This window comes from Triticum aestivum, chromosome 4A, assembly GCF_018294505.1.
Source record: "Triticum aestivum cultivar Chinese Spring chromosome 4A, IWGSC CS RefSeq v2.1, whole genome shotgun sequence".
Lineage (NCBI taxonomy): Eukaryota > Viridiplantae > Streptophyta > Magnoliopsida > Poales > Poaceae > Triticum > Triticum aestivum.
The window spans coordinates 11599441-11624925 of NC_057803.1; the positions used below are offsets into that span (position 1 = coordinate 11599441).

The 25485-nt window shown below is 47.1% G+C and overlaps 2 protein-coding genes across 3 annotated transcripts; one reads left to right on the top strand and one right to left on the bottom strand.

Moving 5' to 3' along the window:
* The first annotated feature begins 17217 nt into the window (after window positions 1–17217).
* Window positions 17218–22736, top strand: LOC123084772 (glycerol-3-phosphate dehydrogenase [NAD(+)], chloroplastic). 2 transcript variants are annotated; one of them, XM_044506279.1, is made up of 9 exons: window positions 17218–17554; window positions 17642–17778; window positions 18021–18126; window positions 18206–18407; window positions 18585–18672; window positions 20489–20636; window positions 20723–20872; window positions 20949–21098; window positions 22478–22736. In XM_044506279.1, the coding sequence occupies exons 1-9, from the start codon at window positions 17294–17296 to the stop codon at window positions 22589–22591; spliced, it is 1356 nt and encodes a 451-aa protein (XP_044362214.1). In that variant the 5' UTR covers window positions 17218–17293; the 3' UTR covers window positions 22592–22736. The 2 variants fall into 2 exon arrangements, with proteins under 2 accessions (XP_044362214.1, XP_044362215.1); XM_044506280.1 differs by lacking the exon at window positions 22478–22736 and adding an exon at window positions 21611–22224 and having other exon boundaries at window positions 17222–17554.
* Window positions 22589–24829, bottom strand: LOC123084773 (patatin-like protein 2). The gene is made up of 4 exons (XM_044506281.1): window positions 24179–24829; window positions 23729–24088; window positions 23485–23646; window positions 22589–23357 (listed from the first exon to the last, which is right to left on the bottom strand). The coding sequence occupies exons 1-4, from the start codon at window positions 24407–24409 to the stop codon at window positions 22809–22811; spliced, it is 1302 nt and encodes a 433-aa protein (XP_044362216.1). The 5' UTR covers window positions 24410–24829; the 3' UTR covers window positions 22589–22808.
* Between the last annotated feature and the right edge of the window lie 656 nt (window positions 24830–25485).

Genomic DNA, 25485 nt, shown 5'->3' on the forward strand with positions numbered 1-25485 from the left:
ACAGCTGGTCAAGCTGCATAGGATGGCCGAACTGGCCATGAAGGATTTGATAATCCGGCTGTGGCCTGCCGAAGTTATACCCAGCAGCTACTTCGGACTCGTGAAGCAGCTGGTTGGTGCCTACCCTCGGCTGGACATCATCAAGAGGTCGGCCTGCATCGAGGGCGCGCGCATGGCCTTCGCCCGCCTCAAGGTGTGGTGGGCGAAGATGGATGCCGTCAAGCGTGTGACCGAGGGGCCACCTGAAGGCAAGGAGCACCGCATGCCGGAGCGGTATTTTGAAGACGCCCTGGAGGGGTCCCGCATTGTGGCGACGCAATGTGCGCAAGACATTATATTCGAATGAATATATTCATGTTGTCTCTGCCTTGTATGATGAAACAAATTTTGTTATGTAATATAATGTTTTTTTAAAAAAAATTCACCTCCTATGCGGCCGTGTTGTATGAAATCTGAGAGTTGGTCAGTCGTCAGCTTCTACCCCCACGTAGGAAGTACGGGGGTGTTCGGGATATAATCTAAACACTCTTGATCCAATTATTTGGTCCTTGAAGGAGGTGTTTAGCGCAGCGAAATAGGCAATCAGACTATTCGGCTTGAATACCCTCACTTAGCCATAGGAGTTTGACGATAAAAATTTGGGCGCAGCCCCTGGTATTCGAACCAGGAAGCTATAAACACCTGATCGGGTAAGTACCAATCCCTCGCGTAATGCGGAAAAAAATCTCTAACGATTTGAGACATCCGAAGAGCTCACCGGCTCTCGCCGCATCATGACAGTCAGTTTTCGGCTTTCTCTACTGAGGTGCTCCTTTGGATAAACCAAGGCACAATCGCAGTAGTTCTCCCTTTACTACCTTAGCCGATATAGCGGAACATAAGGTAGCAAGCACAGGAGCTGGGTAACCCAAATATTGACCAAAGACATGATTCGAAGCCAATGCATATAGTGCTAAATTCGGGGTGCCGAACTATACTATGAGAAGTGTTCAGACTTTTTGTTGCTGTAGTGTGGGGTGCTATGAAGCCCCTGGCAAACATCAAACGTACCAAAGTGTACGGGTGCTACCTGATAGGGTTACCCACAGGGGGATAAAAAGAGAAAAAAGAAAGAAAACATAAAGGGTGCAAAGGTGATAAGCTGGGGCCTTAAAGCTCCAGCCGCGAACTGTTTTCATTGTAATTTGATTAATACGTCGAGGCGCAATGATACAAGTAGTGCGATAAGCAATAGGCTATTTATCATGCCAAAAACCAAGGGGAGAGCTGCATGTGGGTCCTGAAAAACAGGTAGAGTGATTGTTAACGAAACCACCTTGAAAATCCCCCATACGTCTGCGTTTCTCGCCGTCTTGGTGTGTTTATCCTTCAAGAGGGCTGGTGATCAGGCCATCAGATGGGGCCTGCAGGATTGAAACCTGAAAAGGAAACGAATAAAAGTGAAAGTATGTGTGTATCCGGTGTCGGTTGAGCCGTACTGTGGATCACAAACTAGTTATGCTTGTGTCGATGCCCATGGAATTTTGAGTGCGCAGTTATGTACGCGTGGTGCGAGTGCCACTACTTGACCAGGACTGAGACGGAGGCCGAATTGCTAGTCTAGCTCTTGACGAGCCAAGCTGTCCTGCTGCAGGGTAGTTCGGACCCTCTTGATGGTGTCCGTGGGCTCGGCAGCCGAATGAAGGCTCTGCTTGAGAAGGTCGCTCTATACTTCTGCTACTAAGGCAGCTGTGTGCTCTTCTGTACGGAGGGAGCGTTTCGTATTTCCATTGACTGTTATGACGCCACGTGGACCGGGCATCTTGAGCTTGAGATAAGCATAGTGTGGCACTGCGTTGAATCGGGCGAATGCGGTCCGTCCGAGCAGTGTGTGATAGCCGCTGCGAAAGGGGACTATGTCGAAGATTAACCCCTTGCTTCGGAAATTGTCCGGAGATCCGAAGACAACCTCAAGCGTGATTGAGCCCGTACAGCGGGCCTCTACACCTAGTATGACTCCTTTGGAGGTAGTCTTTGTGGGTTTGATCCGTGATGGATTAATGCCCATTTTGTGCACTATGTCCTGATAGAGCAGATTGAGGCTGCTACCCCCGTCCATAAGGACGCGCGTCAGGTGAAATCCGTCAATGATAGGGTCGAGGACTAGCACGGCTGAGCCGCCATGACGGATACTAGTCGGATGATCCCGACAATCAAAGGTGATCGAGAATGAAGACCATGGGTTGAATTTTGGGGCGACTGGCTCTATCGCGTAGACGTTCCTTAGTGCGCGCTTGCGCTCCCTTTCGGGGATGTGTGTAGCATATATCATGTTCACTGTTTTGACTTGAGGGAGAAACTTCTTCTGTCCCCCTGTGTTCGATTGTCGGGGCTCCTCGTCGTCGTCCTCGCTTTGTGACCCCTTTTCCCTGTTCTCGGCGTTTAATTTGCCGGCATGTTTGAAAACCCAACAATCTCTGTTGGTGTGATTGGCTGGTTTGTCTGGGGTGCCATGTATCTGGCACGGGCGATCGAGTATGCGGTCCAACCTGGATGGTCTCTGATTATTTCTTTTGTATGGTTTCTTCCACTGGCTGGACTTGGAGCCGCTGAATCCGGCATTGACTGTAGTGTCATCGGTATTATCACCATTGCTTCGGCGTTTGTGCCTGTTACGTCGGAGCTTGCCATTGCTGTTTTTGACCTCGGAGGGGCCTACCTCGCTGGCTGTGTTTTTGCTGCGAGCCAGCCAACTATCCTCACCCACGCAAAAGCGGGTCATGAGTGTCGTAAGGGCTGCCATAGATTTTGGCTTTTCTTGTCTGAGGTGGCGGGCGAGCCATTCATCGCGGATGCTATGTTTAAAGGCCGCTAGGGCTTCGGCATCCGGACAGTCGACGATCTAGTTCTTTTTGGTTAGGAACCTAGTCCAGAATTTCCTGGCTGACTCTCCAGGTTGTTGAACTATGTGGCTTAAGTCATCAGTGTCTGGTGGCCGGACATATGTACCTTGGAAGTTGTCGAGGAAGGCTTTTTCCAAGTCCTCCCAGCTGCCGATAGAATTTTCGGGTAGGCTATTTAACCAGTGTCGAGCTGGTCCTTTAAGTTTTAGTGGGAGGTATTTGATAGCATGGAGGTCATCTCCGCGGGCCATGTGGATGTGGAGGATAAAGTCCTCGATCCATACCGCGGGATCAGTTGTCCCGTTGTATGATTCAATATTCATGGGTTTGAACCCTTCAGGGAATTCGTGATCCATTACTTCATCACTGAAGCAAAGAGGGGGTGCGGCGCCTCTATACCTGGCCGCATCGCGAGTAGCTCCGATGGAGTCCGTCTGTGGTTGTTGGCTCGGGCATGACCAGGTTTGTCACGTACGAATATGTAGCCATCATCATGTGTCGAGGAACGTCCTCGCGATCCGTAAATCGATCGGGTATATCCTGCTCTACTATCCAGGGTCTGCCAGAGGTCGTATGTATGACCCCGAACTGTTTTGTCTCTATTTTTACGTGGCGGTGGGGCAGGTTGCTGTTCGGCCTGAGTTGCCACTCTATCCTGACCACGTGGTGGTTGGTCCACCGCACTGTCCCAACCGCGTAGTGGTTGATCGGCCGCATTACGCGAGGGAGGTATGGGCTCCGGCGTCTCTTCATCGAACTGCGGTAGCAACCTTCGCTTCGGGTAGCTCTTGGCTGGGCATCTGAGGCCGTATTCTTCGGTTGTGAGAACATCAGTCCACCTATCGACGAGCAGATCTTGGTCAGCTTGAAGCTGTTGCTACTTCTTTTTCAGGCTCCTTGCGGTGGCTATTAGCCGGCGCTTGAAGCGCTCCTACTCGAGAGGTTTCTCAAGCACGGTGAAATCTTCGTTGCCGAGGCTTTCCTCATCCTCGGAGAGCGAACGATAACTACCGTCCTTCGAGTCGTTGGGTCTGGCCTGTTCGTCGGGACTAGCTTGCCCGTTTTCTTGCTCCTCCTGTTCGGATGTTACCTCAGCAAGGTCTTCATTGTTTTCGGCGTCGTCAGGGTATTATTTTCTCCGGTGCCAGCATTGCTGTCTTTTGAACGACGTGACTTAGAGCAGTGCTGAGGACGCCGGCATTTTTGCTGTGTCTCAGGAGGTTTATTCTCGACTGGATCTTCTTTATCATCGTCGTTGGTTGTTTTGGGTGTGTCCACCATGTACACATCGTACGAAGAAGTGGCCGTCCAGCGTCCAGTAAATGGTGGATTTTGGTTTTGCTCCTCATCAGCATCGTCGTCCATACCGTCGATGTCTTGAGAGCTGTAATCGAGCGTGTCAGTTAAATCCTTGACCGTGGCTATGAAGTGGGTGGTGGGTGGGAAGCAAAATTCCCTTTCATCAGCTTCTAGTTCGAACCGAATATAGTTCGACTGTGAATCCCCCGCTAAGGATAGATTTTTTAATGAATTCAGCACATCGCCCAAGGGTGAGTACTGGAATACGTCTGCGGCGCTGAATTCGGCGATCGATAACCGATCATGCTCGACATGTGCGGACGCACATAGTTTGGAACTTTTAACCGGGAAGGAGCCCGAGGTTCCGGTGACACAGGCATTACCAGAGGTTCGGTCTGTGTGCGGCTCCAATGCCGTGGAATCTGCGGCTTCCTTGGCGGGGTTAAGCTTCCTGTCCTCGGATGGCGCAACCTGCTCCGAATCTAAGGCCAGAGCGGTTACAGGTGCAATTTCCTGGGTATGGCCTGATGACAGATCTAAGTCATGTTCATCAAGGTGACGGGGAGCGATTGCCGTGGTATCGAATCCGTCGAAGATCAAGTCTCCGCCGATATCCGCGACATAGTTCAAACTCCCAAATCTCACCTGACGGCCAGGGGCGTAGCTGTCGATCTACTCCAGATGGCCAAGCGAGTTTGCCTGCAGTGCAAAGCCGCCGAACACGAAGATCTATCCAGGGAGGAAGACCTCCCCTTGGACAGCGTCGTTGTGGATGATTGAAGGAGCCATCAAACCTTTTGAGGACGGCACAGTGGAACTCTCAATGAAAGCACCAATGCCGGTGTCAAAAACGGCGGATCTCGGGTAGGGGGTCCCGAACTGTGCGTCTAAGATCAATGGTAACAAGAGACAGGGGACATGATGTTTACCCAGGTTCGGGCCCTCTCTATGGAGGTAATACCCTACTTCCTGCTTGATTGATCTTGATGAATATGAGTATTACAAGAGTTGATCTACCACGAGATTGAGATGGCTAAACCCTAAAAGCCTAGCATGTATGACTATGGTAATGATTGTCCTTCCTCCGGACTAAGTCCTCCGGTTTATAGACACCGGGAGGATCTAGGGTTACATAAGGTCGATTACAAAGAAAGGAATCTACTTATTTGATCGCCAAGCTTGCCTTCCACGCCAAGGAGAGTCCCATCCGGACACGGGTACAGTCTTCGGTCTTCGTATCTTCACAGCCCATCAGTCCGCCCCATGGCTAATAGGCCGGACGCCCGAGGACCCCTTAGTCCAGAACTCCATCACTCGTATCCAGACAATATGAGAATATTGGTGCTGATGCATCCCGCCATTGAGTTTGTCCTGTGTATAAATTGATGACTTCAAGGGGGTCGGATTCCACCTCAACTCAATTAAATCCTAAAGAGTTTGCAATCTCTAGTCCACACCGCATAGGCCTTGTCTCGATTGTCGGTTATATCATAAGCATATTCAATATGTTTGCATTGTGCTTCCAAGCATTGTCTCCTCTCATCTCTGATTATATCAGCCGTAGCTCCTCTCCAACATCCTCATAAAAAATAACATCAATGTTTACTTTAACAAATCTTGGTTCATACCGTGTCGACCTTTGTTCCGGTTCCTTCCTGGTCCGGGTTGAAGGTTTATTGTAACTATTAGAAATATGCCCTAGAGGCAATAATAAATTGGTTATTATTATATTTCCTTGTTCATGATAATCGTTTATTATCCATGCTAGAATTGTATTGATAGGAAACTCAGATACATGTGTGGATATATAGACAACAGCATGTCCCTAGTAAGCCTCTAGTTGACTAGCTCGTTGATCAATAGATGGTTACGGTTTCCTGACCATGGACATTGGATGTCGTTGATAACGGGATCACATCATTAGGAGAACGATGTGATGGACAAGACCCAATCCTAAGCCTAGCACAAGATCGTGTAGTTCGTATGCTAAAGCTTTTCTAATGTCAAGTATCATTTCCTTAGACCATGAGATTGTGCAACTCCCTACCGTAGGAGTGCTTTGGGTGTGCCAAACGTCACAACGTAACTGGGTGGCTATAAAGGTGCACTACGGGTATCTCTGAAAGTGTCTGTTGGGTTGGCACGAATCGAGACTGGGATTTGTCACTCCGTGTAATGGAGAGGTATCTCTGGGCCACTCGGTAGGACATCATCATAATGTGCACAATGTGACCAAGGAGTTGATCACGGGATGATGTGTTACCGGACGAGTAAAGAGACTTGCCGGTAACGAGATTGAACAAGGTATCGGGATACCGACGATCGAATCTTAGGCAAGTATCGTACCGATAGACAAAGGGAATTGTATACGGGATTGATTGAATCCTTGACATCGTGGTTCATCCGATGAGATAATCGTGGAGCATGTGGGAGCCAACATGGGTATCCAGATCCTGCTGTTGGTTATTGACCGGAGAGTTGTCTCGGCCATGTCTGCATGACTCCCGAGCCCGTAGGGTCTACACACTTAATGGTCGATGACACTAGGGTTATAGGGAAAGTATGTACGCGGGTATTGAATGTTGTTCGGAGTCCCAGATGAGATCCCGGACGTCACGAGGAGTTCCGGAATGGTCCGGAGGTAAAGATTTATATATGGGAAGTCCCGTTTTGGTCACTAGAAAAGTTTCGGGTGCTATCGGTAACGTACCGGGACCACCGGGAGGGTCCCGGGGGTCCACCAGGTGGGGCCACCAGCCCTAGAAGGCTGCGTGGGCCAAGTGTGGGAGGGGACCAGCCCCAGGTGGGCTGGTGCGCCCCCCCCCCACCAAGGCCCAAGGCGCAAGGGAGAGTGGGAGGGGGCAAACCCTAGGTCCAGATGGGCCTTAAGGCCCACCCTAGGTGCGCCCCCCTCTCTTCCCCCTTGGCCGCCACCCTAGATGGGTTTTGGGGCTGCCGCCACCCCTAGGGAGGGAACCCTAGATGGGGGTGCAGCCCCTCCCCTTCCCCTATATATACTTGAGGTATTGGGGGCTGCAAGACACACGAGATCATCTCCCTCTTGGCGCAGCCCTACCTCTCTCCCTCCTCGTCTCTCGTAGTGCTTGGCGAAGCCCTGCTAGAGTTCCGCGTTCCTCCACCACCACCACACCGTCGTGCTGCTGCTGGATGGAGTCTTCCCCAACCTCTCATTCTCCCCTTGCTGGATCAAGGCGTGGGAGACGTCACCGGGCTGCACGTGTGTTGAACGCGGAGGCGCCGTTGTTCGGCGCTTAGATCGGAATCAACCGCGATCTGAATCACTGCGAGTACGACTCCTTCATCCGTGTTCTTGCAATGCTTACGCTTAGTGATCTACAAGGGTATGTAGATGCACTCCCCTTCCCCTCGTTGCTAGATTACTCCATAGATTGATCTTGGTGATGCGTAGAAAATTTTAAATTTCTGCTATGATCCCCAACAGTGGCATCGTGAGCTAGGTCTATGCGTAGTTTCTATGCACGAGTAGAACACAAGTTGTTGTGGGCGTCGATTTTGTCAATTTACTTGCCATTACTAGTCTTCTCTTGATTCGGCGGCATCGTGGGATGAAGCGGCCCAGACCGACCTTACACGTACTCTTACGTGAGACAGGTTCCACCGACTGACATGCACTAGTTGCATAAGGTGGCTAGCGGGTGTCTGTCTCTCCTACTTTAGTCGGATCGGATTCGATGAAAAGGGTCCTTATGAAGGGTAAATAGAAATTGGCATATCACGTTGTGGTTTTGGCGTAGTTAAGAAACGTTCTTGCTAGAAACCTATAGCAGCCACGTAAAAAATTTGCAACAACAATTAGAGGACGTCTAACTTATTTTTGCAGCATATGCCGTGTGATGTGATATGGCCAAAAGGATGTGATGAATGATATATGTGATGTATGAGATTGATCATGTTCTTGTAATAGGAATCATGACTTGCATGTCGATGAATATGACAACCGGCAGGAGCCATAGGAGTTGTCTTAATTTATTTATGACCCGCGTGTCAACTTAAACGTTATGTAATTACTTTACTTTATTGCTAAACCGTTAGCCATAGTAGTAGAAGTAATAGTTGATGAGACGACTTCATGAAGACACGATGATGGAGATCATGGTGTCATGCCGATGACGATGATGATCATGGCGCCCCGAAGATGGAGATCAAAAGGAGCAAAATGATATTGGCCATATCATGTCACTATTTGATCGCATGTGATGGTTATCATGTTTTACATCTTATTTGCTTAGAACGACGGTAGCTTAAATAAGATGATCCCTCGCAATAATTTCAACAAAGTGTTCCCCCTAACCGTGCACCATTGCGAAGGTTCGTTGTTTCGAAGCACCACGTGATGATCGGGTGTGATAGATTCTAACGTTCGAATACAACGGGTGTAAGCCAGATTTACACACGCAATACACTTAGGTTGACTTGACGAGCCTAGCATGTACAGACATGGCCTCGGAACACGGAAGACCGAAAGGTCAAACATGAGTCGTATAGAAGATACGATCAACATGAAGATGTTCACCGATGATGACTAGTCCGTCTCACGTGATGATCGGACACGGCCTAGTTGACTCGGATCATGTTTCACTTAGATGACTAGAGGGATGTCTATCTGAGTGGGAGTTCATTAAATAATTTGATTAGATGAACTTAATTATCATGAACATAGTCTAAATTGTCTTTGCAAATATGTTGTAGATAAATAGCTCACGTTGTAGCTCCCTGTTTCAATACGTTCCTAGAGAAAGACTAAGTTGAAAGATATTGTAAGCAATGATGCAGACTGGGTCCGTAGTCCGAGGAGTGTCCTCACTGCTACACAGAAGGCTTACGTCTTTGATGCACCGCTCGATGTGCAAACCCCTACAACCTCGTCTGTGGATGTTGTGAACACCTGACAGACACATCCTGATGACTACTTGATAGTTTAGTGCACCATACTTTACGGCTTAGAATTGGGATTCCAATGACGTTTTGAACGCCATAAGACATATGAGATGTTCCAAGAGCTGAAATTGGGATTTCAGGCTCATGCCCGTGTTGAGAGGTATGAGACCTCTGACAAGTTCTTTTGCCAACAAGATGGAGGAGAATAGCTCAGCTAGTGAGCATGTGCTCAAAATGTCTGGGTGCTACAATCACTTAAAGCAGGTGGGAGTTAAACTTCCAGATAAGATAGTGATTGATAGAGTTCTCTAGCCACTATCACTAAGCTACTAGATCTTCGTGATGAACTATGACATGCAAGGGATGGAGTTGATCCCGGAGCTGTTCGCGGTGTTTAAGGCCGAAAAAGGTAGAAATCAAGAAGGAGCATCAAGTGTTGATGGTTTAACAAGACCACTGGTTTCAAGAAGGGCAAGGGCTAGAAGGGAAACTTCATGGATGGCAAACCAGTTGTCGCTCCAGTGAAGGAACCCAAGGTTGAACCCAAACCCGAGACTAAGTGCTTCTATTGTAAGGGAACGGTCACTGGTGGCGGAATTACCCCAAATGCATGGTAGATAAGAAGGCTGGCAACTTCAACAAAGTATATACGTGTTATTAATGTGTACCTCACTAGTACTCCTGGTAGCACCCAGGTATTGGATACCGGTTCAGTTGCTATTATTGGTGACTTGAAGCAAAAGCTACGGACTAAACGGAGACTGGCTAAGGGCGAGGTGACGATGTGTGTTGGAAGTGTTTCCAAAGTTGATGAGATCACCATCGCATGCTCCATCTGCCTTCGGGATTAGTATTGAACCTAGATAAATGTTATCAGGTGTCTACGTTGAGCATGAATATGATTAGATCATGTTCATTGCAATACGGTTATTCATTTAAGTTAGAGAATAATGGTTATTCTGTTTACATGAATAATACCTTTCATGGTCATGCACCCTATGTGAATGGTTCATTGAATCTCGGTCGTGGTAATACGCATGTTCACGCCAAAAGATGTAGAGTTAATAATGATAGTACCACTTTCTTGTGGCACTGCCGCTTAGGTCATATTGGCGTAAGATGCATGAAGAAACTCCATATCGATGGATGTTTGGAGTCACTTGATTTTGAATCGCTTGACACATGCGAGCCATGCCTCATGGGTAGGATGACTAAGACCCCGTTTTCAGGTACAATGAAACGGGCAAGCGACTTGTTGGAAATCATACATGCTGATGCGTGTGATCCAATGAGAATTGAAGCGTGCAGTGGATATCGCTATTTTCTCATCTTCACTGACGATTTGAGTAGACATAGGTATATTTACTTAATGAAGCACAAGTCTGAAACATTTGAAAGGTTCAAACGATTTCAGAGTGAAGTTAAGAACCATCATAACAAGAAGATCAAATTCCTACGATCTGATCGATGAGAATTTCTGAGTTATGAGTTTGGCAATCACTTAAGACATTGTGGAATTGTTTCACAGTTGAAGCCACCTGGAACACCACAGGGTAATGGTGTGTCCGGACATCGTAATCGAACCTTATGAGATATGGTGCGATCTATGATATCTCTTACCGATCTACCATTTTCATTTTTGAGGATATGTGTTAGAGACAGCTGCATTCACTTTAGATAGGACACCATCTAAGTCCGTTGAGACGACGTCGTATGAATATGGTTTGGCAAGAAACCAAAGTTGTCGTTTCTTAATGTTTGGGGCTGCGATGCTTAAGGCTTCAGCCGGAGAAGCTCGAACCCAAAAGCGGACAAACACATCTTCATAGGATACCCAAAGGTAACAGTTGGGTATACCTTCTATCTCAGATCCGAGGGCAAATTGTTTGTCGCTAAGAACGGGTCCTTTCTCGAGAAGGAGTTTCTCTCGAAAGAATTGAGTGGGAGGAAGATAGAACTTGATGAGGTTGTCGAACCTTTACTTCAACCAGAGAGTGATGCAACACAGAAAGATGTTTTCTGTGGCACCTACGTCTGTTGAAGAGGAAGTTAATGATAGTGATCATGAAGCTTCGGATCAAGTTGCTATCGAACCTCATAGGTCGACAAGGATATGTACTACTCCTGAGTGGTACAGTAATCCTGTCTTAGATATCATGTTGTTGGACAACAATGAACCTACGAACTATGGAGGAGCAATGGTGGGCCCGTATTCCGACAAATGGTTAGAAGCCATGAAATCCGAGATAGGATCCATGTATCAGAACAAAGCATGGACTTTGGTGGACTTGCCCAATGATCGGCAAGTCATTGAGATAAATGGATCTTTAAGAAGAAGACGGACGTGGACGGTAATGTTACCGTCTATGAAGCTCGACTTGTGGCAAAGAGTCTTTTCACAAGTTCAAGGAGTTGACTACGATGAGATTTTCTCACCCGTAGCGATGTTTAAGTCCGTCAGAATCATGTTAGCATTAACTGTATTTTTCGATTATAAAATCTGACAGATGTATGTCAAAACAAGTTTTCTTACCAGTTTTCATAAGAAAAGGTTGTATGTGATACAATAAAAGGTTTTGTCGATCCTAAGGATGCTAAAAGGTATGCTGGCTCCAACAATCCTTCTATGGACTAGAGCAAGCATCTCGGAATCGGAATATATGCTTTGATGGAGTGATCAAAGCTTTTAGGTTTATACAATGTTTGCAAGAAACTTGTATTTACAAGAAAGTGAGTGGGAGCACTACAACATTTCTGATAAGTATATGTGGATGACATATTGTTGATCCGAAATAATGTAGAATTTCTAGAAAGCATAAACGGTTGTTTGAAGAGTGATTTTCAAAGGAAGACCTGGATAAAACTGCTTACATAATGGGCATCAAGATCTATAGAGATAGATCAAGACGCCTGATGATACTTTCAAAGAACGCACACCTTGACATGTTTTTGAAGGATTTCAAAATAGATCAGTCAAAGAAGGGGCTCTTACCTGAGTTGTAAGGTGTGAAGTTGAGTAAGACTCAAAGATTGACCACGACATAAGAAAGAGGAAGGACGAAGGTCGTCCCCTATGCTTCTGTCATAGGCTCTATAAGGTATGCCATGCTGAGTAGCGCACCTGATGTGTGCCTTGCCACATGTCTGGCAAGAGGGTACAAAGGTGACCTAGGAGTGGATCACCAGATAGCGGTCAAAATTATCCTTAGAGGAATAAGGAAATGTTTCTCGGTTATGGAGGTGATAAAGAGTTCGACGTAAAGAGTTACGTCGATGCAAGCTTAACACCTATCCGGATAGCTCTGAGTAGAGATACCGGATACGTATAATGGAGCAACAATTTGGAATAGCTCCAAGTGGAACGTGGTAGCAGCATCTACGATATGGCATAAAGTTTTGCGAAATACATAGGGATCTGAATATTGCAGACCCGTTGATTACAACCTCTCTCACAAGCATAACATGATCAAACCCAGAACTCATTGAGTGTTAATCACATAATGATGTGAACTAGATTATCGAGTCTAGTAAACTCTTTGGATGTTGGTCACATGGCGATGTGACATGTGAGTGTTAATCACATGGCGATGTGAACTAGATTATTAACTCTAGTGCAAGTGGGAGACTGTTGGAAATATGCCCTAGAGGCAATAATAAATTGGTTATTATTATATTTCCTTGTTCATGATAATCGTTTATTATCCATGCTAGAATTGTATTGATAGGAAACTCAGATACATGTGTGGATACATAGACAACACCATGTCCCTAGTAAGCCTCTAGTTGACTAGCTCGTTGATCAATAGATGGTTACGGTTTCCTGACCATGGACATTGGATGTCATTGATAACGGGATCACATCATTAGGAGAATGATGTGATGGACAAGACCCAATCCTAAGCCTAGCACAAGATCGTGTAGTTCGTATGCTAAAGCTTTTCTAATGTCAAGTATCATTTCCTTAGACCATGAGATTGTGCAACTCCCGGATACCGTAGGAGTGCTTTGGGTGTGCCAAACGTCACAACGTAACTGGGTGGCTATAAAGGTGCACTACGGGAATCTCCAAAAGTGTCTGTTGGGTTGACACGAATCGAGACTGGGATTTGTCACTCCGTGTAATGGAGAGGTATCTCTGGGCCCACTCGGTAGGACATCATCATAATGTGCACAATGTGACCAAGGAGTTGATCATGGGATGATGTGTTATGGAACGAGTAAAGAGACTTGCCGGTAACGAGATTGAACAAGGTATCAGGATACCGACGATCGAATCTCGGGCAAGTATCGTACCGATAGACAAAGGGAATTGTATACGGGATTGATTGAATCCTTGACATCGTGGTTCATCCGATGAGATAACCGTGGAGCACGTGGGAGCCAACATGGGTATCCAGATCCTGCTGTTGGTTATTGACCGGAGAGTTGTCTCGGCCATGTCTGCATGACTCCCGAGCTCGTAGGGTCTACACACTTAATGGTCGATGACGCTAGGGTTATAGGGAAAGTATGTACGCGGGTATTGAATGTTGTTCGGAGTCCCAGATGAGATCCCGGACGTCACGAGGAGTTCCGGAATGATCCGGAGGTAAAGATTTATATATGGGAAGTCCTGTTTTGGTCACCGGAAAAGTTTCGGGTGCTATCGGTAACGTACCGGGACCACCGAGAGGGTCCTGGGGGTCCACCAGGTGGGGCCACCAGTCCTAGAAGGCTGCATGGGCCAAGTGTGGGAGGGGACCATCCCCAGGTGGGCTGGTGCGCCCCCCACCAAGGCCCAAGGCGCAAGGGAGAGTGGGAGGGGGCAAACCCTAAGTCCAGATGGGCCTTAAGGCCCACCCTAGGTGCGCCCCCTCTCTCCCCCCTTGGCCGCCACCCTAGATGGGTTTTGGGGCTGCCGCCACCCCTAGGGAGGGAACCCTAGATGGGGGCGCAGCCCCTCCCCTTCCCCTATATATACTTGAGTTATTGGGGGCTGCAAGACACACGAGATCATCTCCCTCTTGGCGCAGCCCTACCTCTCTACCTCCTCGTCTCTCGTAGTGCTTGGCGAAGTCCTGCTGGAGTTCCGCGCTCCACCACCACCACACCGTCGTGCTGCTGTTGGATGGAGTCTTCCCCAACCCCTCCTTCTCCCCTTGCTGGATCAAGGCGTGGGAGACGTCACCAGGCTGCACGTGTGTTGAACGCGGAAGCGCCGTTGTTCGGCGCTTAGATCGGAATCAACCGCGATCTGAATCGCTGCGAGTACGACTCCTTCATCCGCGTTCTTGCAACGCTTCCGCTTAGAGATGTACAAGGGTATGTAGATGCACTCTCCTTCCCCTCGTTGCTAGATTACTCCATAGATTGATCTTGGTGATGCGTAGAAAATTTTAAATTTCTGCTACGATCCCCAACAGTAACCACCTGTTATTGCCAACACTGATAATGACCATTTGTCTGCCGGCAGGCTTGGTTCATTATGCGTTACCTGTCGTCGGATTCACCATAGATACCAACATCCCACCGCTAGAAAATCTATACTTCACATGCTTGACATGACCTGTTATCTAGTTACTCCATCCTTTCCGGTTTATAGGGCTTATCTGAAGATCTTAGTTTTTCCATTTTATAAGGCTCAATTTGGTTGTTCCCCATCACAAGTTCAGATGTCAAGGTGCATTAAATCATTGCATGCAAGTATTAAGAAAAAATTGACCAATGCATGTACTTTATGCATGCATGCATTGTAATTAATACATTGGTAAACTTAATTTTTTGTGGAAAACAAGGGCATTAATTGGGTGCTTTTGCAAATTACAAAAAGTATTCCACCACTCACCATCTACCTTGGTTGGTGAGATTTTTGAATTGAGCCTTATAAACCGGAAAGGAGGGAGTAGTTAGTATCTCCAAGGACGTGAACTTTGGATATGTACCCATATCTATGCATTTGGTTATATCTATCAAAGAGTTTCTCATTCCATGTTATCTAGTTTGTTATCTTGTGTATCTTGCTTGCTAGTTGCTTATAATCATATAGGTCGACTGATCTTAACTGCATTTTAGAGGACCTTTAATTTCGCAATCCCTGGAATCAACAAAGAAAGTTAAAAATTGTAGTTGCCTACTCATTCCGTCCTTTTAGTTGAATCCTTGATCCTTCATCCTTGTTGGCATGTTTATTTGTTTTTTTTCGCTAAAAGTTAGCTTCGCAATACATAGGCAAGCCAAAAAATTGGTTGGTTTACAGCCTACTTAGCCACCTCACAAAACTTGCTAATTTTTGGCAGCTTTTAGACTTGACAAATGCTCACGTTCCAAATTGGCTACCAAGCAAGCCCAATATTTCACACACACGGCTTGAATTATAACCAAGCCCCGATAGATAAAATCAATGCTTCATCGTAAGATTTGAGAGTAACAAGTTGGCACCACATGTCAACGGTCCCTCACTTCAGTATCACCATTCAGGTTGGCCGAAAAATCAGTCAGTGGGTGCCACAAAGTCATTGGACCCATATATTAGTCGTGAGTCCCTCACTTGGCTTCCCAAGTTACTTGTCCATGCGGTTTACACTCGATGGGTTCCAAACATGTAGGACGAAATGTCGAGTCCATGCGGTTTACACTTGGTGGGTCCCAAACACCTAGGAGGAAATGTCAAGCTATCGCCCAGTCAGCACCATCGACAAGATCTGTGTCGTTGTTATCATTACAAATTATGATGATATAATTTGGTCAAAATGGACTAAAAATAAGGTCATAAAAGAAGATACATACTTATATGACGATATCGTACAATGAAAACATATAATTTATAACAAATCTTCAATAAACTTGCAGGGTTGGAACATTCGATGACAATCTCATAGAAAACGTTCCTAGACTTATGGTTAGTTTGGTCATTGTCATTATATTTTAATCATAAATCAACATATTCCTTGTGGTGAACTACTCGTATAGTCATTGCTATGAATCTATATGCCAAATTTGTATAGGAGATTGATTGTCGATCAATTGTCACGGATATCAGTAGTTACAAAATGCTAATAAAAACCATCAGCATGCCTTGCAAGACGCGAGAACTACTGTGGTTCTACAAAGGGTATATATGTGGGTCGTCGTGTCCACACTGGATGCGTCCTTGGGTCGAAGGGTGCATCCGGGTAAGCCGACAACGAAGGAGGCAGTTGTGCATGGAAGCGACCATCCAGCGGCATCAGAGGCATCGTCATTGTGTTGGAGGGCATAGACGGGTACGTTGGCACCGGAGACAAGTGCGGGTGGAAGCGGTTATCTAGCGGCATTGAGAGCCATAGTCTGCCATGGGTGTCATGGTGCAGCACCGGGTGCGTCAGATGGGAGTTCACCGGGTAAACATATCCTTCAATCAACAAAGCAATGTTGGTAAGTCACAATGTACATCGAAGAAAGAGAGGACAACACCATGTTGCGACTCACAAGCATGGGTATGTTCTTACCTGGCCCTGGTGGAGGCAAATTGTGTTGCGGCATGGCAGGGTACATGTTGTAGCTTGGGTGTACGTAGTCGTGGTACGCAGCATCATATAGTGCATCGGGTTGTTGACCGAGATGTCGTCGACATGGACGCTGTTTGCAGGATTCCAGACAAGAATCGATAAGGTACCGTTTGGATAATAAAATGACCTGACTCAACCCTCCTTAATGCATATATACTTTGAAAATCTCATATATTCATACGAACTATTCTTTTGTAACCAAGCTGATTATCTGAAACCATGCATGAATTGAGCTAAGCTACAAAAAAATAAATACTATTTCTAAAACTAGTCAATTCAATGATGACCCATCCATGGATTCACCTATATAGGCTGAAACTAATGTTGCAAAAATAAGAGCTTGAATACCGCCTGTAAATAATCCAAGAAACATGTATAGGGATGACTAAGGGAACTAAAGAAACAACAACAACAACAACAATAACTAGTTCATCCGTCAATATATTCCCGAAAAGTCGAAAGCTAAGTGATAACGATTTTGTGAAATCTTCTAAGATGTTAATTGGTAAAAGGATTGGAGTTGGTTTAGGCAAAAGCTGGTCGAGATGCGAGCGGGCGTTTTGAGACGAAGCAGAGCGACAAACAAGAAACCGAGAAAAGGGGCGGGAACGGATAAGATAGCAAAACACCCCCATTCTTCCGTTCCCCCCTTTGCTGCTCGCTCTCATGGCCGCCGCCGCCGCCTTCCTTCCCCCCGCCCCAATCTTTCGCCCTCGCACCACCACCGCTCGCCACCGTGCCTCACCCATCTGCGCTGCCGCCTCCGACGTACCGCCGCCAGATGCCGAGACGGACGAGGGAGAGGCCCCACGCAGCGGCCGGAAGGACCGGCGCCGCGTGGTGCGGATCGCGTGGGAGAAGCTCGTCCGCTGGTCTCGCTCCTGGCGCAGCCGCAACCGCAGCGACGTCCTCGAGACCACGCGCAAGGTGACGGAAAGACTCTTGTCTGCTTCAACCCATGGAGCCGCAAACTTTTTTGTGGGATGGGATCTGATCGTCGGAGGAAAACTGCAGGTGGTGGTCCTCGGTGGGGGCTCGTTCGGAACGGCGATGGCGGCGCAGGTGGCAGCCAAGAAGCCCGACCTTGAGGTGGCCATGCTGCTCCGGGATGACCTCGTCTGCCGCTCCATCAACCACCGCCATGTCAACTCGTGGGTAACCTCGTCGCTTTCCTTACTGCAGTATCTGCCTAACACGAAGAGGGTCCATTTTAGTCATGTTTTCGTCCATGATTGATATGATGAGGTACAATGTATTTCATGCGAGCATTCAGATGCTTCTCCATGAAAAGACCATGTGACTAGTTTCGTAAGAAAAATATTGCAAACGATTCGATTGATTGATGCACATAGTCATGTTTTCGTCGATGATTGATTGATTGATTCCACTGCAGCAAATACTTGTCAGAATACAGCTTGCCAGAAAACATTGTTGCAACAACTAGTGCTAGCGAGGCGTTAGCAGGAGCTGATTTCTGCTTCCACGCTGTCCCTGTTCAGGTATTAACACTTCTTTATGAAGCACTGTGGCTTCCAGGAGGGTTTCTTCTTTTTTGGAGTCTGATATTTTCCCTGGCAGTTCAGTTCATCCTTTCTTGGCAGTATTTCAACTTATGTTGATCCAAAGTTGCCATTCATATCGCTTAGCAAAGGGCTAGAACTTAACACCCTTCGGACAATGTCTCAAATCATTCCTCTTGCATTGGGAAATCCTCGCCAGCCATTTATTGTTCTGTCAGGACCTTCTTTTGCCGTGGAACTGATGGAGAAACTACCAACAGGTTAGTTAACATCATTTCTCATATTGTTAAGTTTTATGTCATATTCTCTTGTGCTTTCCTGTGACACAAAGTTGTCTGGTTCATGTTGCTTATGTTGAAGAATTTTTGGCTTTCCAAGCACTTTCTGGAATCTGTTGTGTAAATAGAACTACATAATTATCCAACTTAATATTGCAGCTATGGTGGTGGCATCCAAAGACAAAAAGCTGGCAAGTGCTGTTCAGCAGCTCTTAGCGTCTTCAAATTTGAGGATAAGCACATCAAGGTAATTATACCTAATACTTCAGCTTTAGACGCTATGATAATCTTCAGCCACAAAACGTGTACAAAAGCATGCATGTCATAATCATGATTATTGTTTGTTTGGTTGCGCTGTATTGTCTTCAGCCACAAAACTAGTTGCTATTACATAATTAAATAATAGGATATGACTTACTGTGAACAATTTGAGATTTCTTTTGCATAAGAGGGTCTATATTGCCCACCTGTGGACAATTGATTTAGTTATTCATGTAGGAAAGTGTTGTGGACTACCAGGAGGGAGTCCAAACAGAGAGAAGGGTTCTGCTAGCAGATTTCGTAGGCTAGGTGTTAACATGAGAGTTCATATTAGCATAGGTCTAAGGAGTCCAATTAATTAGGAAGGCCTAAGCATCTATTACCTCCGTCCCAAATTAGTTGTTTTTGATTTGTCTAGATACGGATGTACCTAAGACTAAAACGTGTCTAAGACAACTAATTCAGGATGGAGGGAGTAGTATATAAGCATACCATGTATCTAGGGTTGTGTTGGCGAATAATAGTCTGTCGATCTTGCGATCTAAAGGTAGTCGTGCAACAAATGTAAAGAGGGGCCGTGCCCAAAGGGTTCTCGTCGGCGATGATGCTGACACAGTGGTTTACCCAGGTTCAGCCCCCTAGATGCGTAATAGCTCTACGTCCTGTCTAGACCTGGGCATGGACAGCCTGGCCCAACGACCTGGCCCGAAAAAGCCAGGCCAGGCCGGGTCAGGCTTGGCATTCGGGCCGAGCTGGGCTTCATTATCTAGCCCGAAAGGCAGTTTGGGCTGGGCTCAGGCTTCTGTTTTTCATGATTTCGGGCGGGGCTTTCAAGCTTCAAGCCAGGCTTACATGTGGAGGCGACGAGAAGTGTTGTTCGGGCCGGGCTTGGGCTTGCAGTTTGAAGGTTGGTCTTTTGCAAGCCCGGCCTCCAGCTCGGCCGGACTAATGATCAGATTTAGCATAGGTCTAAGGAGTCCAATTGTGTAAGTGAGGCCTAAGCTCTACCGTATGAACATACTATGTGTCTGGGGTTGAGGAAAGCAAGAACGATCAATCTATTTCCCCAAGTTATTCTCTCAACTAAACCTATGTCTACCCATTCGCTCGCAGCCATGCCATCTGGCTATCTTCAGCACCATAGTTACCCTGTTGTGAATCAAGGTTCACAATAGACACCCACATTAGCGAAGCCAGTAGCTATAGATAGACCAGAGGTATATTTGATTAACCTGTGTCTGTCCAGCCTAGAGCAACTCCTCTCTGAGTGTGGTTCGTCAGATGTATACTTGCTTTGCTTCATATAGTTAGATAATAGGCTTTTGTATTTTTCTAGAGCAGTTTCTCGTGTTTCCTTGCAAACGTGTTCAAGAATCTGCTATGTTTGTAGAGCCGTAGGACGGCAGTGTAAACTTTTCCTTCTTGGAATGGAATGATATGAAGATCTCTTCCGTATTCGCGAAAAGAAAATGAAGCTGCTGTATGTTGGAGTGCCATGTAGCCTCGCTCTGGATTTCTGGACCCCCATCGATTGGCTACTATGCATTGTAGTGGTGGATTTTGAGCAGTAGCTTCAGCTGATATAGCACACTGGGTTTTAAGTAGTAGCTTCAGATGGTGTGGCACACACTGAAAATCTCTTCTCCAGATAAAGCTATCTTATCTAATTTTACTATGCTTTATTTTAAGATTTCAGACCGGCAAGATGAATTATAAGATATACTGTTAGGGTTGTGCATTGATTTATAGCCATGCATTCAAGTATTAGAAAAAATATTTAAATGTGAACTGTGATGCTTCAGTGACGTTACAGGGGTAGAAATTGCAGGGGCACTTAAGAATGTTCTTGCAATAGCAGCAGGTATAGTAGAAGGTATGCATCTTGGAAATAATTGTATGGCTGCCCTTGTTGCTCAAGGCTGTTCTGAAATTCGGTGGTTGGCGACAAAGGTGTGCAGTAGTAGTTTATCTTCTGGACTGTATTATCTATAAAACAAAAAACTACTGGTTTAAAGGATCAACTTATTAATTTGCAGATGGGAGCAAAGCCAACAACCCTTTCTGGTTTATCTGGCTCGGGTGATATCATGCTTACATGTTTTGTCAATCTTTCACGGAACAGAAACGTGGGATTGCGTCTTGGTTCAGGCGAGAAACTTGATGAGATCTTGGATTCAATGAATCAGGTTTGTAATATTCCCCTCTATTGCTTCGATATATCACCTGTATGGTTGGTAATTAGTATATTGTCTCTCACTTCAGGTTGCTGAAGGCGTGTCAACTGCTGGCGCTGTCATCGCATTAGCTCAGAAGTACAACGTCAAACTGCCAGTCTTGACAGCGGTAGCACGGATAATTGATAATGAACTAACTCCGAAGAGGGCTGTTATGGAGTTAATGAATCTTCCACAGGTCGGTCATTCAACCTCATGTTTGATCCAGTTCTTCCTAATGAACTGTTTTCTCTCACAGACATACATCTTCTGCTACCATTTTGGAAGTGTTGTGCAAACTTGTCCTGATGATACTTAAGCAGGCCTCCTCTCTAAAAACAGACTCTAAAAGATGCACATAGTCTTTTATTTCGGAAATACATGTGATACAAAAATATACTATTCTCTATTTAGTTGGACCATATTCAATGCTATGTATACTTTAGACCGATCCTTGTATAATCGCTTTTCTTGTTGATAAAATTGGCCATACATTTTGAAACGGTGCTTATAGTAAAGTTCGGCTAGTTTGCCTGATATACCGATGTGGATTTTCCAGCAATTACCATTTGCAGCCATATTATTGAACTTCTGTTTGCTTACTTTTGCAACTATCCTACATTTCCAGCTAAAAAAAACTATCTACATTTAAGTGAGTTTTATAACCATTAATGGTGAGTGAATGATGAATTGTGAAAATTGTGTTCATAGGTCGAGGAAGTCTAAAAGGAACCAATCCAAAAGGGGAGCCGGATGGCTCCCCTGACGTACGATGCCCTGACGTTGGGCCACTGACGTGTGGGCCCGGGTCCACATGTCAGTGGGCCAATGGCACGTCAGAGGAGCCGCCTCCTCCAAAAGAATGGAGCCACTGAACCTGTTCTGTCATACTTAAAATAGCTGTATGCTCCATATGTTTGTCTCCCATCTCTGATCAGCTATATTTTCTCGTCAATCTATCGAATCATGATGATTGCTTTCAGAGATATCACGGATTTTGCACTCCTATGAAGAGTTTATGCTTTCATGCACATTCATGTGCACAAATGCAGACAGGATATACATTATAGGGACCCGAAATTGAATGGGAATCCATGTTTGGTTATCCAAAACAAGATCATGGTTGTAGGTTTCATCACTTTTAGAATGAGTTGGTCAAGGAATACATGTTAGTTCTTATTTTTCTTTTGTATGAAATGACCTGGTTCATATTCATGGCAAGACTTGATTTTATATTTTTGATGAAAAAATTACTCATCCTCGTTATAAGGAAATAGAGTGTATATACTACCTAAAAAAGATGAAAATGTTTTATCTTGTGTCAATTTTCTTCTGCCTGTCTCTTCGTCTGTCCTCCCACATGTTTATTATGCCTATCTCTTTGTCTGTCTTCCCACATATGTTTCGTCGTGCCAACCCCTCCCCCCTCTCCCATCCTATTGTTGTTGGTACGTTTTGGTACAACCGACGTAGTGAGGTACTTATACACAAGGATTACTCCTACGATGATGACTACCTATGCATGTTCGTCACACACAAGGATTATATTCCTAAAATGACGAATGCCAAATTTTGCAGTGTCATAGTGGATGCCCGTCATCTATTCGGCGGTGGCAAGGAGCGTCTGGGTTTCAGATGACGCCTCGCGGAGTGACGTGGGGGCCAATGTGTATTTTCTGGGATCCAATATAGGCTGATAAATTTCATGTCGTGCCCACAATATACAGTTGGCCATTTATTTCATTCTCCCACTTTACAACTTGTTTGCGGACCTCTAAAACTTGCATAAGTCTGTGAGCTTTGGCAGTTCAATATTTCTAGCCTACCAAAGTTCGACCGTCTAATGACTTATCCTATATTTGCCTTACACGTAATATGAGTTTAGCTATATGTTATGAACTACACATGTTTACTGTGTGATGGTGACTCCCTTCTTCTGCAACCTGGCCTTGCGCTCCTGTGAGAGCATATGTGCGAAACCGATTAGCTCCTCCTCGTTGGTGCCTCTATTGTCGTCGGGCACGGTCTTGCCGGTCTCGACGTTCACCCTGCACACGCTCCTCTTGAGCAGCGCCTTGCCGACCTCGACGAGCCTGTTAAGGTTCTCCGGCGTGGACACGTCAACAGATGAGGTGTCGCCTTTAAGCTCGTCGTCCTGGATGCGGAGGTAGCGCTTCTCGCAGCGCAGCGCCTGGAAGAGCACGGACGCCTGGATGTCGACGAGGTCGGCGCTGGCCTGGCTGAAGCTGTCGATGAGCGGCGTGGCGCCGTGGTTGTAGAGCCATCCGAGGATCCCCCACTTGCTGCACGCTGCGGCGTCGAACTTCTCCTCCACCTTGGCGGAGCCGGTGCCGAGGGAGAGCACCATGAATTTGCCGTAGTCGGCGGGCTTGATCGGGAAGAAGTCCTGGTTGCCCAGCAGGATCTGCTTGCTCACGTCCGTCATGGCCAACATTGTCTACACGTATCCAATGTCAACATATCAAAATAGAGCACAGTAGATGGACGTCATCGAAATTCCATTATATTCTTTGGAGTGCTTTTTAAGGAACGGAGACATACACCAACTGTCTACTATCACTCACCGGATTGTTTGCGGCAACGCCTCCGTCGATGAGATTGAAGGCCCGGGGCCTGCCATCCTTGTCCTTGGTCTCGAAGTGGTGGCCGGGGAGGTAAGTAGGCGCCGCCGACGTGCTGATGCAGACGTCGGACAGAAGAGCGTTCTTGGAGACGTCGTTGCGGGCCTGGACAAGCATGCCTCACGTAAGCACGACGCAGAGGAAATAACATGCAGTTCACGTAGGAAATATATCATGATGCACGTACGTCGTATCGGGAGAAGATGGTTGGCTGGAGCAGCTTGATGTCGAAGGTGGGGATGACTATGTTCTGCAGCGCCTCGCCGACCCGCGTCTCGCCGAGCAGCTCTTTGACGACGGAGTGGAGGTACTGGCCGTCGTACTTGGGCCCCCTCATGCTCCTGAGCAAGCCCAGAGGCCCGCCGTAGCCGGCGGGGAAGATCTTCGGGCAGTGCTCCAGGTAGAAGTTGTTGATGTCCTTGGCGGCGAAGAGCGGGCGTCCTTTGGCGTCGGGCGCCGTGAGCATGGCCGTCACCAGGCCCCCGGTGCTTGTCCCGGCGATCACGTCGAAGTAGTCGGCGATCCTCACGTCCGGCCCATCGAGCTCCTGCAGAAAATAAGAAGAAAGCCATTAGAACCGGTGCACCTGCAGTAACTACCATGGGTGCAACGGGAGCAGAAGCTAATTACTACTCACCTGGAGCTTCTCTTCGAGGAAGGCGAGGATGGTTCCGGGGATTATGCCGCGGACGCCGCCGCCGTCGATGCTGAGCACGGTGACGATGCTCCCGTAGGACGGCGGGGGCGACCTGGGCGTGAGGGCCGACGACGACGACAGCCGGCTGAGCGCGCGCTGCACGGGGTTCAGGGTGAGCGACCCCGACCCCGACCCGCCGCTGCTGAGCTCCGGGACGTGCACGGGCGACATGCTGGGGTCCTCCGACCGGCCGGTGCCCCCGAGCTTCTTCAGCTAGGTAGTACGAACTTACAGGAGAGCTGCTAAACCAAAGATCCTCTTTACGGGTGCCTTAGCTGCTCTTCTGTGGCTATGTGTTGTGTTGTGTTGCGCTTTGTGAACTGTGCTTAGGCTGACCGGCGTGCGCCCGTATTTATAGCCGCCGGCCGGGTAATGGAACGGCGGTCTGGTACGACCGCTCGCATGCCATGCAGCTCTGACTGTTCCGAGGGAGGAAACGGAGACGAAGCATCAAGCATGGGCGCACCGCGAGTCAAAGCACGTTGAAGTGATCCGCACCGCACGTACTACTACATGGGAGGGGGGAGGCCAGGTTGGGGCATGACGGACCTGACCGCCGCGCCATTTCTTTCCTCTCCTTGAGTGGATGACCGCACCAAACATGCACGCACGCACGATAGCAATGAGCAGAACAATATTTTTACTCTGTCAGGTCAGGGTTCGTGTACGCCGTGAAACTGTGATAGCCGCCACCTCACGGTTTGCTGCCTCTCGCTTTCTTCTTCTTCCGGATGCGTACGCAACGTAGCGTAGGCGTAGGGCCTGCCTGCGAGCGAACGCGTGTAAACCAGTGATCGATCGATCGGTGCCACTTGCTAGCTGCTGCCTTTGGCTCCATTTGTTCAGCCGGATACGACCGCCATACATTGGTCTTGGTCACTCGCAACCCTCGGTCATGAGCGGCTGTGGATGGAACGTACGTACGTACGTGTAACGTATTTGACTTGAGGAGCGCTCAGAAATGCGTGGAAACCGTCGTAAGGAGTTCCTTTCACAGAACGGCGACGAGCTACAGTTTACAAGGTTGTTTTTATCTGCAACCACTTAGTAGGAGAAACCTCCATATGTATATGGACCGAAACTGGGGATGCAAGCGGACGTCCTCGATCGTCTGCAGACAGAAAAATCAAACTGCCACGGTTATTAAAATTGATAAATGAAGATTAATGTAATTTTTGCTACTAAGCAAACCTGACCAAGCGAGCTATAGTAGGAGCTAATTAGCAGACACGGAGAGAGGCACAGAG

Excerpts from the sequence above, each read along its gene's own strand:
- LOC123084772 (XM_044506279.1), top strand. The coding sequence starts at position 17,294 with ATGGCCGCCGCCGCCGCCTTCCTTCCCCCCGCCCCAATCTTTCGCCCT. Across the intron at positions 17,555-17,641 it reads TCCTCGAGACCACGCGCAAG|GTGGTGGTCCTCGGTGGGGG; the intron begins GTGACGGAAAGA and ends GGAAAACTGCAG. Across the intron at positions 20,873-20,948 it reads TCTTGGATTCAATGAATCAG|GTTGCTGAAGGCGTGTCAAC; the intron begins GTTTGTAATATT and ends CTCTCACTTCAG.
- LOC123084773 (XM_044506281.1), bottom strand. The coding sequence starts at position 24,409 with ATGTCGCCCGTGCACGTCCCGGAGCTCAGCAGCGGCGGGTCGGGGTCG. Across the intron at positions 24,089-24,178 it reads TCCTCGAAGAGAAGCTCCAG|GAGCTCGATGGGCCGGACGT; the intron begins GTGAGTAGTAAT and ends TATTTTCTGCAG. Across the intron at positions 23,647-23,728 it reads CCATCTTCTCCCGATACGAC|GCCCGCAACGACGTCTCCAA; the intron begins GTACGTGCATCA and ends ATGCTTGTCCAG.